A 13,417-nucleotide genomic window follows, 5' to 3' on the forward strand; every position below is an offset into this window, starting at 1 on the left:
TGGATAAATACGACGATTGCTGAAAAAACAAGTTTTGCAACATTTTTTGCTATTTCGAAAAACACTTCTAGAATGGAATTTTATGTAAAAGATTCATGTAGGTATTTGGTAAATTCACCGTTCAAAACAGGAACATATTGAAAAATGTTACTTTTCGATACTAATTTTGAAAAGTTCAACTTTTCAGCATATATTACAGTGCTGGTATTAAAAGGTATTAATTTTCCATTCTGTTATTTTTGGTAGGGAAAATTAGGCAGTTTCGTTTCTCCAAAAGGACAGGAATAGTTGACAGTTTCACAGCGGAATTGCAAAATAGTAGTTTATGCAACAAGTTGCAAAAAGAGAATTTTTTCAGCACGAGTCGTGCATTTATCCAACGAGGTTCACCGAGTTGGATAAATACGAAGAGTGCCGAAAAAAATCAAGTTTTGCAACGTGTTCCATACAACATTTTTTGCAATTCAGAAAAACACACATTGAGTGAAATTTTAAGTCAAATTTTTATGTATTTTGTCCATAAATCGTTTAAATAAAAAAAATGTTGAAAAGTGTTACTTTTCGAAACAAGTGCTGAAAAGTTCAACTTTTCAGAACCCATTGCAGGACTTTTCAGCATTTATTTTGAAAAGTGTTACTAGGGGAACAGCATCTAATTCCAGCGTGCCTCTAATGTTGGCAGGTCAGAACTTTGACATTCAATTAAAGCTCATTAAAAGCGTTTTCAACTGAAATCGAGTGATAAATAGCTCAATAAGAAGTGAGCAAGTAAGTTTCTATGAAAAGTTTTGCAAAATTAGTTGTTTAAATAGTGAAAATCAGCAAATTGGATGGAGTTAGGAGCGAGTGCTTAACCTGCCAATGATACGAGAATTTCCCCTATTCGATTCTGTTATTTTTGGTACAGAATAGTAGGCTCTTTCGTCGTTCAAAAATGACAGGAAAAGTAAGTAGTTTCACGACGGAATTGTAAAAAAGCCTATTAAGGCCATATGAGGGTTTTCAGAAGCATGATAAAGCCTATAAGTTTAAAAATGTTACTAAGGTATTAAATTTCCCAAAATAACATGCGCCATTTTTTTTAAAGTAGCAAATTCCGTTGCTGAATTCGCCATCAAATAAGGTGTCCAATTTTAAATAAAAGTCTTTTTGACACCAAATAAAATTTCCAACCCATCATCATTTCAGGATTCAAAATATTGAAAAAACGTCTTTTTTCGAATGTTCAAAAAAAGAAGGAGTCGTACCGCCCCACCGTCACGATATATCGAAAAATGGAGCTCGTATAGTTCATGTAACCTTATGATTTTCTATTAAATATTCTTCACTTGTTGAATACCAGCAGGTAGTTTTGTTGTCCTTATCTTCAACATCGTAACCCACAAAAGATTCCCACGTACTCAGGAGAATCTCCACCATACGACAAGTTTTTCAATATTTCCCCACCGTAAACCTTTTTTTATCGCACCTTGACATAATAAATGCCGCCAAACACGACAGTAAACATTTTCGTCAGAAAAATTCCATCACTCCCAATATCCCGGGTGTACGCCCATAAGGCGAGACGTATCCTCTCTTTTGAAGAATCGTGATTTGAATATTCATGGTTTCGATATTTGCTGCTGGGGCACCATATCGAAATATCAACGATTTGATCAGGGTGGAAAAAAGAAAGTAAAAGTGAATGGTGGCAACGATAAGCATCTCACTTTTCTGCTTGAGGGCCTTTTTTCTGGTAGGCTGGAATTTTCCCACCGAAGTGGCTTTTTATTACGAAATCGTTAGACGCTTATGCAAGAGTGTAATGCTAATTCTGGACGCTATCGGTACAGTTGAGGTTGTTTCTGATTCGGCGAATGCGTGTAAATATGCTGGGTTCGCGTAGGTAACGCCTAATGATCGAATGAAAAAATAAAGAGAGTTTTTGCTTATCGTGTAGTCTTGTTATTCTATAAAAATTGGGGGAGAACTTGTACCTTTGTTGATTTACGTCTAATAATTTGCTTGTTTAAAAAAATTGCATCAGCAAAGGATTATGAGAGAATTAGAGAAGTATTAACAATTTTTTTTTGAAGCTATTCAACGCCTCTTAGCTATATTGTTACAGGTTAAGCTTTTCGTTCCACCCAAGGTTGTGTCCAACAAGTGACCACCACGTGTTGTTCATGCCTCGTCAGAATATGGCAAATCTTACTCACCTCAGTGTGACAGGTCCTTTGGCACAGCACAGACAACATCTCACTTTTTTATCCTGGCTTGAGATCGGCTTCTGTTGAAAAAAATTTATGCAAAAATAAAATGAAAAGAACATTGTCAGACAAACTAGGGACCGCGATGCAAGGAAATTAAATAATGTGGGAGAATATTAAATATTAAATTATTGAGGACAATCTTAGGATAGCGAATGTATTGTTCTAAATAATTAATATGAAATTATTGTACACATCAACTGTACAAATTACAGAAAAAAATGTATTTTGAATGAGCATATCTGGAGTTTTTTTACCTCTGACTTACGGCGATTTCAACACACCCAAAAAGCAAAAACTGGAAATTTGGTTTATTGGACCTTTAAAAAAAAGCTTCAGATTAACAAATTCATTGCTTCATTGAGACTTCACTTTGCCATCAATTCTCGTGCATAATTTCGTGTTAGATTTTACCTCTCCAATGTATGGGCTCCCTACGACAACGTGGTGTCGGTTGGTCTATGATAAAAGCAAGGCTGATAGAAAAGCGGAGGAAAGAGTTCAAATCTAAGCCATCATAATCCTATTTGTTGAGCTACGGAAAATCGAGTTCATTGGGGTGTTTCTGATAATTGAAATATTGATTTTTTTTATTAAGATCGATAACCAAAATAATAAGGTTTTGTCCTAGCATTTTTATGCCGATATCTAATTTTTGTCAAGGATAGGTTGTTGGAAATATATTAAAAAAAATTCACCCCTGCCCCCTCGGCTCGAAAAATTCGGTGGCAAAAAATGCTTTCTTTTTCCATAAAAAATAAGAATTTCAGTGGATATTTAGGTGCAATTAGCTAAAATCAAACTTAAATCCATTCTTCTGCGTTTGGAATTATTTTAAACATGTTCAAATTTATTCTTAAATCATTGAAGTTCTAGTGAAATTTCGATGCACTGAACAGCAAAAAAAAAAAATAATCTATTCGCAGCATTTTCCGTCAGATCTTACAATTTTTGAAAAATAATGATTGCGAATCAATTGTGTATAATGCATTTTATATTTTTTTTTCTTCATTGAAAAGCTAAAATTTGGCTTGTGATTTCAATTTTGATATTTTTTGCCCTGATTTTTAGTTTTTTTAACTGACTCACCTAAACTTTGCTAAATTAAACTTTGCCTAAACTGGTAAAAATTCGGCTCCAACAGTTAAGACTGGCGCCTTAGCCCGCCCGGCCATCACACCGTTGAATAGCGGAGAGGATAAACGCATATATAAGTTTGACATTTCGACCAAGTAGGTTTTCATATTTCAGGGTGTAATATAACTTAAAATTTCATAACTAAAATAATGCATTTTTTTTACTCGTACACCCAAAACTGGGAAGCGTTTGTCCGAGAGAATAATGGCCTCGAACCGAGAGAATAGTGGCACCATTTACTGACACAGAGAACACAGTTTGAGATGCGCGATAGAACTATTCTCTCGAGGTTTATTCGCAAAAAAGTTCATCCGTCAAAACAAAAAAAAAAAAATAAAATTGTCGACTACGGGAGTTGAACCAGGGATCTTTGACAGACTAACCCAATGACTTATTTGTTGGTGACCAAGGAGTTGTCAGAAGTCGATGCATGACACTTGTTAGAGTTTTATTGTTTCAATTAACGAATGAACACATTTGTTTTGATGGTGTGAGTTGGTAGTATCATTCTATCGATTTTGGAGCTGAGCTCTCAATAAATTATGAGGGAACGATTCTCTTGACACTAAATTTTTGGTGTAGCATTACTTTTTTTGCTGTGTTGTTTTTATTCAGTTTTTTCATTCTTTACATTTTTGTAAGTGTTAATTTTCAAAACATAAACACGACTTAGAAAATCTTCCAAAGAGATTTTTTGATTTTTTAGGGCAATTTCTATGAAACATGCACCCAAAACTGGCAGCGCTAGTCCGAGAGAATGATAGTCTCGAGTCGAGAGAATAGTGGTACCATTCACGGACGCAGAGAACACAGCTCGAGATGGGCGATAGAACTATTCTCTCGAGGTTCATTTGCAAAAAAAGTTCATCCGTCAAACAAAAAACCAAAAGTGTCGACAACGGGAATCGAACCAGAGATCTTTGATAAACCAATCCAATGACTTAGCTGCCTCGGCCACCACAGCTTGGTAACCAAGGAGAAGTCAGAAGTCGATGTATGACACTTGTTGGAGATTTATTGATTCAACTAACGAATGAACTCATTTGTTATGATGGTGTGAGTTGGTACCATTATTCTATCGATTTTGGCACTAAGCCCTCAATAAATTTTGAGAGAACGATTATCTCGACTCTGAATTTTGGGTGTGAGAAGTTTATTTCAGGATGTTTATGAAAATTTAAATAAAAAAATTGTAATTAAAATAAAATTATGAAAAAGCCACTCGGCAAAACGACTGGTCCAATTTGATAAAATTTGCATTCGAAGAAATCTCTTTCGGTGAAATATACCGAATTTTCGGAACAAGCTAGAACGGGAACAGGAACCCTAAACCTACCAGATACTGCTCGTCCATGCAGTCGATGTGTGGTCCCACGATGGTGAAATACTTGATTCCTTGTGGTGGCGAAGCGTAGGGAATGTCAATCGTAACCTGTAACGGACGAAACGGACCGGAAATAGTATAGCATTAGCAGATGTGATGAACCCAAGGTTTGTCCTGCCTGACACGCATCGGGACCACACTCTGGCCGGTCCCACTGATGTGGCCTAACCAGCAGCCACACCCCCAAAAATTCCCCTTCCTTTATTGAGTTTGCCAATCAAATGAAGGCAAATGGAACGACGGGAGCTCACGTTCAGCTCTGCCAGAGTCAGTTCTTGTAATGGGATAGCCATCATTTTTCCATCATGAAACTACTCAGTGGCTGTGGTGGTTCTCCGTCGAGCGGAAACGGGCGAGCGCAGTAACGTGACCAACCACACCGACGACGAAAAACATGTTAGTTTGCCAAATCGAATCCAAAATTGATCCGGTAAATATTTCATGCGATTCCCGGGAGTGCGTTAGCTTTTTGTCGAGCTTTTACGCTGCTTCCGAGGACCATACGAAATTGCATTTTGTATTTTATAATTTGGTTATTTCGAGGTATTTCACTCCACGGCATTGAGTTCTGCAAATTTATTTTTGAAGCAGTTGTAGACGAATTGGACAACTTTTTACTGTACTTGTTGTAGCAAATTTCTGAAACAGCCTCCCCGTGAAACTTTTACAAACAGTTTTGCTTGCCATTCAATCCATCTCAATCCAGTTGGTTGGCACGTTTTATTTTCATCAAGTGCGCATATTTCGTGGAAAACTTTCGCATCATTTGGTAGCAGTTGCATTGAGCAAAAACTTTGTCCTTTGAAAAATGTAAAATGGACTCGCAGGCAGAAAATTTTGTCGTCTACACTTTCGAATGAAGTTGGAAGTGGGCCCTTTTCGGTTGTTGGTTTTTTGTCGTGTTTTTGCAGTCTTTTTTGTATTGTTGGCACAAACAAAACACTCAATTTAATGTGAGCTGTTAAAAACAAAACATAGTTTTGAATTAAATATGTTTTGTGGAAAATTGTAAAATCAATTTGACATATCGATGGTGGTGTATGTTGAATCAATAATTTGTCAAGTGAACTTCTTATACTACAGTTAGGTACCACAGGATTTATTTTACTTTCTCAAAACAACAGATCAATTCAAGTGCTAAATTCATTTGAAACTTCCAAAAAAGACAAACTGCAACATGATGATTAAGAAAAACCTTCAGAACTCTAGAACTGTTGGTTTTTCAAATTCAATTTCAATACATTGTATGCTCAAAAACGGTTTCGTCTCTTTCCTCTTGACGATTGATTTCATCTCTGTCAAAATCATTGTCCACATCAGCTCAATCACGTTCTCTACGTCATTCTACGTCTTCTTGATAATAAAATATGCAAAAGTCTGAGCCTGTGACGAGCAAATCCGATAAAGGTCACAGGTCACATGCATATTCACAGTAGTCGGTATAGCAAGCTGAATAAACTGTACTAATACAGTTAAGTGGACCTGGCAACATTTTGCTTTCGTCGGAAAAGCTCGTGAAAATTGCCCGCAGATGATTTTCACTGGAATTCCTCATTTTGTGCCAGTTGAGTGCTCTCTTGATGAAAGGGAAATACATAATCTTGCCTGTATTTTCTGAACTTTAAATAGATACTTTAAATTGAAATCGCTGGCATTCTTTTGTATAATTCCAAGATGTTTACAATTTCCTAAAAAAAAACTAACTTAATCCACTTATGTGGTTGGTGCCTTCCTCACTCTTTTCCAACAATGGGTGATATGTAATATGATGGATTTGGACACAAATTTGATCCAAAAAAACACACATATCACTCAAGGGCTCATAAGTGGTCAGAACTCGAGGCAGGGTTGCCAGATCTTCAATGTTGTGGACTCGTTGGAAAGGTCTTTTAATTACCTAACCAACGATGGGTCGGATGATGGATCCGGATATTGTTTACATACATTTAAGTGAGATCCGGCTACAAAAAAGTACATAAATATCACTTAAGTGGTCAGAACTCGAGACAGGGTTGCCAGATCTTCAATGTTCAAGACTCGTTGGAAAGGTATCTCGATTACCTAACCAACGATGGGTCGGATGATGGATCCGGATATTGTTTACATACATTTAAGTGAGATCCGGCTACAAAAAAAAGTACATAAATATCACTGAAGTGGTCAGAACTCGAGACAGGGTTGCCAGATCTTCAATGTTTAGGACTCGTTGGAAAGGTCTTTTAATTACCTAACCAACGATGGGTCGGATGATGGATCCGGACATTGTTTACATACATTAAAGTGAGATCCGGCTACAAAAAAAGTACATAAATATCACTGAAGTGGTCAGAACTCGAGACAGGGTTGCCAGATCTTCAATGTTTAGGACTCGTTGGAAAGGTCTTTTAATTACCTAACCAACGATGGGTCGGATGATGGATCCGGATATTGTTTACATACATTTAAGTGAGATCCGGCTACAAAAAAGTACATAAATATCACTTAAGTGGTCAGAACTCGAGACAGGGTTGCCAGATCTTCAATGTTCAAGACTCGTTGGAAAGGTATCTCGATTACCTAACCAACGATGGGTCGGATGATGGATCCGGACATTGTTTACATACATTTAAGTGAGATCCGGCTACAAAAAAAAGTACATAAATATCACTGAAGTGGTCAGAACTCGAGACAGGGTTGCCAGATCTTCAATGTTTAGGACTCGTTGGAAAGGTCTTTTAATTACCTAACCAACGATGGGTCGGATGATGGATCCGGACATTGTTTACATACATTAAAGTGAGATCCGGCTACAAAAAAAGTACATAAATATCACTGAAGTGGTCAGAACTCGAGACAGGGTTGCCAGATCTTCAATGTTTAGGACTCGTTGGAAAGGTCTTTTAATTACCTAACCAACGATGGGTCGGATGATGGATCCGGATATTGTTTACATACATTTAAGTGAGATCCGGCTACAAAAAAGTACATAAATATCACTTAAGTGGTCAGAACTCGAGACAGGGTTGCCAGATCTTCAATGTTCAAGACTCGTTGGAAAGGTATCTCGATTACCTAACCAACGATGGGTCGGATGATGGATCCGGACATTGTTTACATACATTTAAGTGAGATCCGGCTACAAAAAAAGTACATAAATATCACTGAAGTGGTCAGAACTCGAGACAGGGTTGCCAGATCTTCAATGTTGTGGACTCGTTGGAAAGGTCTCTCGATTACCTAACCAACGATTGGTCGGATGATGGATCCGGACATTGTTTACATACATTTAAGTGAGATCCGGCTACAAAAAAGTACATAAATATCACTTAAGTGGTCAGAACTCGAGACAGGGTTGCCAGATCTTCAATGTTCAAGACTCGTTGGAAAGGTCTTTTAATTACCTAACCAACGATGGGTCGGATGATGGATCCGGACATTGTTTACATACATTTTAGTGAGATCCGGCTACAAAAAAAAGTACATAAATATCACTGAAGTGGTCAGAACTCGAGACAGGGTTGCCAGATCTTCAATGTTTAAGACTCGTTGGAAAGGTCTTTTAATTACCTAAACAACGATGGGTCGGATGATGGATCCGGATATTGTTTACATACATTTAAGTGAGATCCGGCTACAAAAAGTACATAAATATCACTTAAGTGATCATAACTCGAGACAGGGTTGCCAGATCTTCAATGTTGTGGACTCGTTGGAAAGGTCTTTCGATTACCTAACCAACGATGGGTCGGATGATGGATCCGGACATTGTTTACATACATTTAAGTAAGATCCGGCTACAAAAAAAGTACATAAATATTACTTAAGTGGTCAGAACTCGAGACAGGGTTGCCAGATCTTCAATGTTTAGGACTCGTTGGAAAGGTCTTTTAATTACCTAACCAACGACGGGTCGGATGATGGATCCGGATATTGTTTACATACATTTAAGTGAGATCCGGCTACAAAAAAAGTACATATATATCACTTAAGTGGTCAGAACTCGAGACAGGGTTGCCAGATCTTCAATGTTCAAGACTCGTTGGAAAGGTATCTCAATTACCTAACCAACGATGGGTCGGATGATGGATCCGGATATTGTTTACATACATTTAAGTGAGATCCGGCTACAAAAAAAAGTACATAAATATCACTGAAGTGGTCAGAACTCGAGACAGGGTTGCCAGATCTTCAATGTTTAGGACTCGTTGGAAAGGTCTTTTAATTACCTAACCAACGATGGGTCGGATGATGGATCCGGATATTGTTTACATACATTTAAGTGAGATCCGGCTACAAAAAAGTACATAAATATCACTGAAGTGGTCAGAACTCGAGACAGGGTTGCCAGATCTTCAATGTTCAAGACTCGTTGGAAAGGTATCTCGATTACCTAACCAACGATGGGTCGGATGATGGATCCGGACATTGTTTACATACATTTAAGTGAGATCCGGCTACAAAAAAAAGTACATAAATATCACTGAAGTGGTCAGAACTCGAGACAGGGTTGCCAGATCTTCAATGTTTAAGACTCGTTGGAAAGGTCTTTTAATTACCTAAACAACGATGGGTCGGATGATGGATCCGGATATTGTTTACATACATTTAAGTGAGATCCGGCTACAAAAAGTACATAAATATCACTTAAGTGGTCATAACTCGAGACAGGGTTGCCAGATCTTCAATGTTGTGGACTCGTTGGAAAGGTCTTTCGATTACCTAACCAACGATGGGTCGGATGATGGATCCGGATATTGTTTACATACATTTAAGTAAGATCCGGCTACAAAAAAGTACATAAATATTACTTAAGTGGTCAGAACTCGAGACAGGGTTGCCAGATCTTCAAATGTTTAGGACTCGTTGGAAAGGTCTTTTAATTACCTAACCAACGACGGGTCGGATGATGGATCCGGATATTGTTTACATACATTTAAGTGAGATCCGGCTACAAAAAAGTACATATATATCACTTAAGTGGTCATAACTCGAGACAGGGTTGCCAGATCTTCAATGTTGTGGACTCGTTGGAAAGGTCTTTCGATTACCTAACCAACGATTGGTCGGATGATGGATCCGGACATTGTTTACATACATTTAAGTGAGATCCGGCTACAAAAAAGTACATAAATATCACTTAAGTGGTCAGAACTCGAGACAGGGTTGCCAGATCTTCAATGTTCAAGACTCGTTGGAAAGGTCTTTTAATTACCTAACCAACGATGGGTTGGATGATGGATCCGGACATTGTTTACATACATTTAAGTGAGATCCGGCTTCTAAAAAGTACATAAATATCACTTAAGTGGTCAGAACTCGAGACAGGGTTGCCAGATCTTCAATGTTTAGGACTCGTTGGAAAGGTCTTTTAATTACCTAACCAACGATGGGTCGGATGATGGATCCGGATATTGTTTACATACATTTATGTGAGATCCGGCTACAAAAAAGTACATATATATCACTTAAGTGGTCATAACTCGAGACAGGGTTGCCAGATCTTCAATGTTGTGGACTCGTTGGAAAGGTCTTTCGATTACCTAACCAACGATTGGTCGGATGATGGATCCGGACATTGTTTACATACATTTTAGTGAGATCCGGCTACAAAAAAGTACATAAATATCACTTAAGTGGTCAGAACTCGAGACAGGGTTGCCAGATCTTCAATGTTCAAGACTCGTTGGAAAGGTCTTTTAATTACCTAACCAACGATGGGTCGGATGATGGATCCGGACATTGTTTACATACATTTAAGTGAGATCCGGCTTCTAAAAAGTACATAAATATCACTTAAGTGGTCAGAACTCGAGACAGGGTTGCCAGATCTTCAATGTTGTGGACTCGTTGGAAAGGTCTCTCGATTACCTTATCAACGATGGGTCGGATGATGGATACGGACATTGTTTACATACATTTAAATGAGATCCGGCTACAAAAAGTACATAAATATCACTTAAGTGGTTATAACTCGAGACAGGGTTGCCAGATCTTCAATGTTGTGGACTCGTTGGAAAGGTCTTTCAATTACCTAAATAACGATGTATAACATGATGATGTTTGGTTCAGTTTACTGCCATTTATTCATCTTCCGAAAATATGCGAAAACACATTTTTATACATAACTTTTGAACTACTTATTGAAACTTCAAACAATTCAATAGCACCGTATGGGACCCTAAACCAAGTCGAATGCGACTGGTTTGGTCAAAATCGGTTCAGCCAGTGCTGAGAAAACTGAGTGACATTATTGGTCACATACACACACACATACACACACACATACACACACATACCCACACACATACACACACACATACACACACACACACACACACACACACACACATACACACATACATTTGTTCAGTTTTCGATTCTGAGTCGATATGTATACATCAAGGTGGGTTTTCGAGCTTTTAATAAAAAGTTCAATTTTAGAGCAGGATTATAGCCTTACCTCAGTGAGGAAGGCAAAAATGTTCTAAGAGATTACACCACCGACGACGTGTCTCGTTATTGCAAATAGTTTCCAGTGGCTTCCGGTGGCGGTTCGTGGTGAATGTCGTGTCAGATTCAGCTCACTCAGTCGTAACAGGGTATTAGCTCATGGAAGTGATATTTGTCTGGCTTTATCTAGTATCTCTGTCTGTTTCACGCGCTCTCACATCTGGTCTAGCATACCATACACCCACATACATACCTTGACAAAGTAACGAATGTAGCAGGCACGTGACTCGAAGCTGCAGGGCAGGTTCGTTTCCGGAATGTTGAACCGGAAGGGGAACTGGTGCTGACCGCGGATTAGCACCGGCACCGTAACGTCCAGCCCCTCGCCGGCCCGTTCGCCCCAGATGACGGCCCGCTCGTCGATGTACAGCTGGTCGTCCTTCACCTGGACGCGTTTTTCCATGTTGGAGGAGAAAAAAAAATAGTAAAATAGACAAACCACACATGAAAGGATAGTCTTTTGCACAGATGAAACTAATCAGTCACTCAGAGTTTTTTCCCCTCGTTACGAACGCATCATCCACATTTTCAGGGAAGAAAACTCTTGTCAACAAAGTCACGTTTCTTCCTTTGGATATGGTTGACCCTGACCTGTTAACATAGAGCTTTCCTCATTATGAGTAGGTTTGTACTTGCTATACAGCTTGTAGCTAGTTTTTCCAAATAAAATATCTGTCTACTCTATCCAAATGAAGGCCTAGACTGGGAAAAGGGTAAAATACATAAGAACCTAAGAGCGTGTCCACGAACAGGGCATATCCCTTTGTATGGGACGTCGTTTGGACCTCACCAATCTGCCTGAAATTTTCAGGGGTTGTTTGTACATATAAAACTAGCATCTGACCAAAATATGAGCACTCTAGGTCAACGGAAAGTGGGGCAAATCGGGATACAAAGTTTGAAGGTTCAAAAACGTCAAAAATCGTAAAAAGGCTGTAACTTGAGCAAAATTCAATTTAATTTCAAAATTCAAAATGCATCTGGAAGGGCTTAAAAAATGCAACAAAATGCAGGGTAGAGCATCCCAATTGGTTGAATCTAAAGGGAGTTATTGGCATTTTAGTGAAAAAATAGCACAATTTTCAAACTCAAATAAAAAAGTGTTCCATCCAGATATCAACTCGGTTCGACCTGCAGCTTGTAGGGGACATCTGGGACTACCATTTGAGACTGAGAACGCTTTGGGTAAGGCAGTTTAACACATCAAATAGATACTTTTACTTTTAATGAATTTTTTGGCTGTAAATTTTTGCTCGGGGGACCCCTTAGATCCCATTTTCTGATGGTAATTTTATCATATTCGTGTTTCTGAGACAATTTCACAATAGAAACATGCATAAAAATGTTTATTTTCATCCTTTAAAAAATGAAAGTTAAAAAAAATGAGATGCTGCTTTTTTTCTGGTGTCATCTAGAATCCTTGGAAACGAACTTGAATTTCAATAAATGTGAATCGAAGATTTTTTTAACTTTCATTTTTTAAAGGGTTAAAATGGATGAAAATAAACATTTTTATGCATGTTTCTATTGTGAAATTGTCTCAGAAACACGAATATGATAAAATTACATCGGGACTGGCAACACCAGCCAGCAACAGTCAACTGTTCGGAGCTCCTCAAACTTTTCGATTTTTTCGCCGTAATTAACCGTGTTTACCCGCAAGTTTGCTGCTCCAGCATGCCAAGGGCCGGCCGTGGCCGTGGCAGTTCGAGTGCGGCCTCGAAAAACCCGCGAAGTTCATCTACCGGCAGAGTGCAAAAAGGTAAACACACCAACGCCGCATCGACCGCCATCGCGCACGGGAACGTGCCCAGTGACGTCACCGATCCATCGTTTTTACACGTGTCATACCGTCCACGTGAGTCCCCAGTACGGACGAGACAATCGACCCGGGCATCTGGAAGCACTTCCGGCCAGCAGCAGCAGCAGCAGTCCACCAGCACTACGACAACAACCACTTCCAACGTTCCCACCAGCAACGAATTTGAGATGCTGAGTGGAGAAGAAAACAACACCGCCAGTGACAGCAGCAGTACTGGCGACGACGATGATGATGATGAACTTGCGCGCAAGCAAAAAGCAGAAAAAGTGTAACTCTCCGAAGGAACGACGTCCACCTCCAATTTTTGTTTTGGATACGTTGGCTGACGATGTTGAC

The 13,417-nt window shown here is 38.8% G+C and overlaps 1 protein-coding gene across 7 annotated transcripts in view; it reads right to left on the minus strand.

Moving 5' to 3' along the window:
- Positions 1-13,417, minus strand: part of LOC6037543 (arrestin domain-containing protein 3) — a 68,859-nt gene that overhangs the window by 4,136 nt on the left and 51,306 nt on the right. For all 7 annotated transcript variants that reach the window (XM_038255455.1, XM_038255449.1, XM_038255450.1 and 4 more), the window contains exons 4-6: positions 11,453-11,644; positions 4,723-4,818; positions 2,199-2,269 (exon numbers count right to left, since the gene is read on the minus strand). In XM_038255455.1, the coding sequence (XP_038111383.1) occupies positions 2,199-2,269; positions 4,723-4,818; positions 11,453-11,644 (359 nt within the window). The remainder of the gene's footprint in view (positions 1-2,198; positions 2,270-4,722; positions 4,819-11,452; positions 11,645-13,417) is intronic.

Source organism: Culex quinquefasciatus, chromosome 2 (assembly GCF_015732765.1).
Source record: "Culex quinquefasciatus strain JHB chromosome 2, VPISU_Cqui_1.0_pri_paternal, whole genome shotgun sequence".
Taxonomy (NCBI): domain Eukaryota; kingdom Metazoa; phylum Arthropoda; class Insecta; order Diptera; family Culicidae; genus Culex; species Culex quinquefasciatus.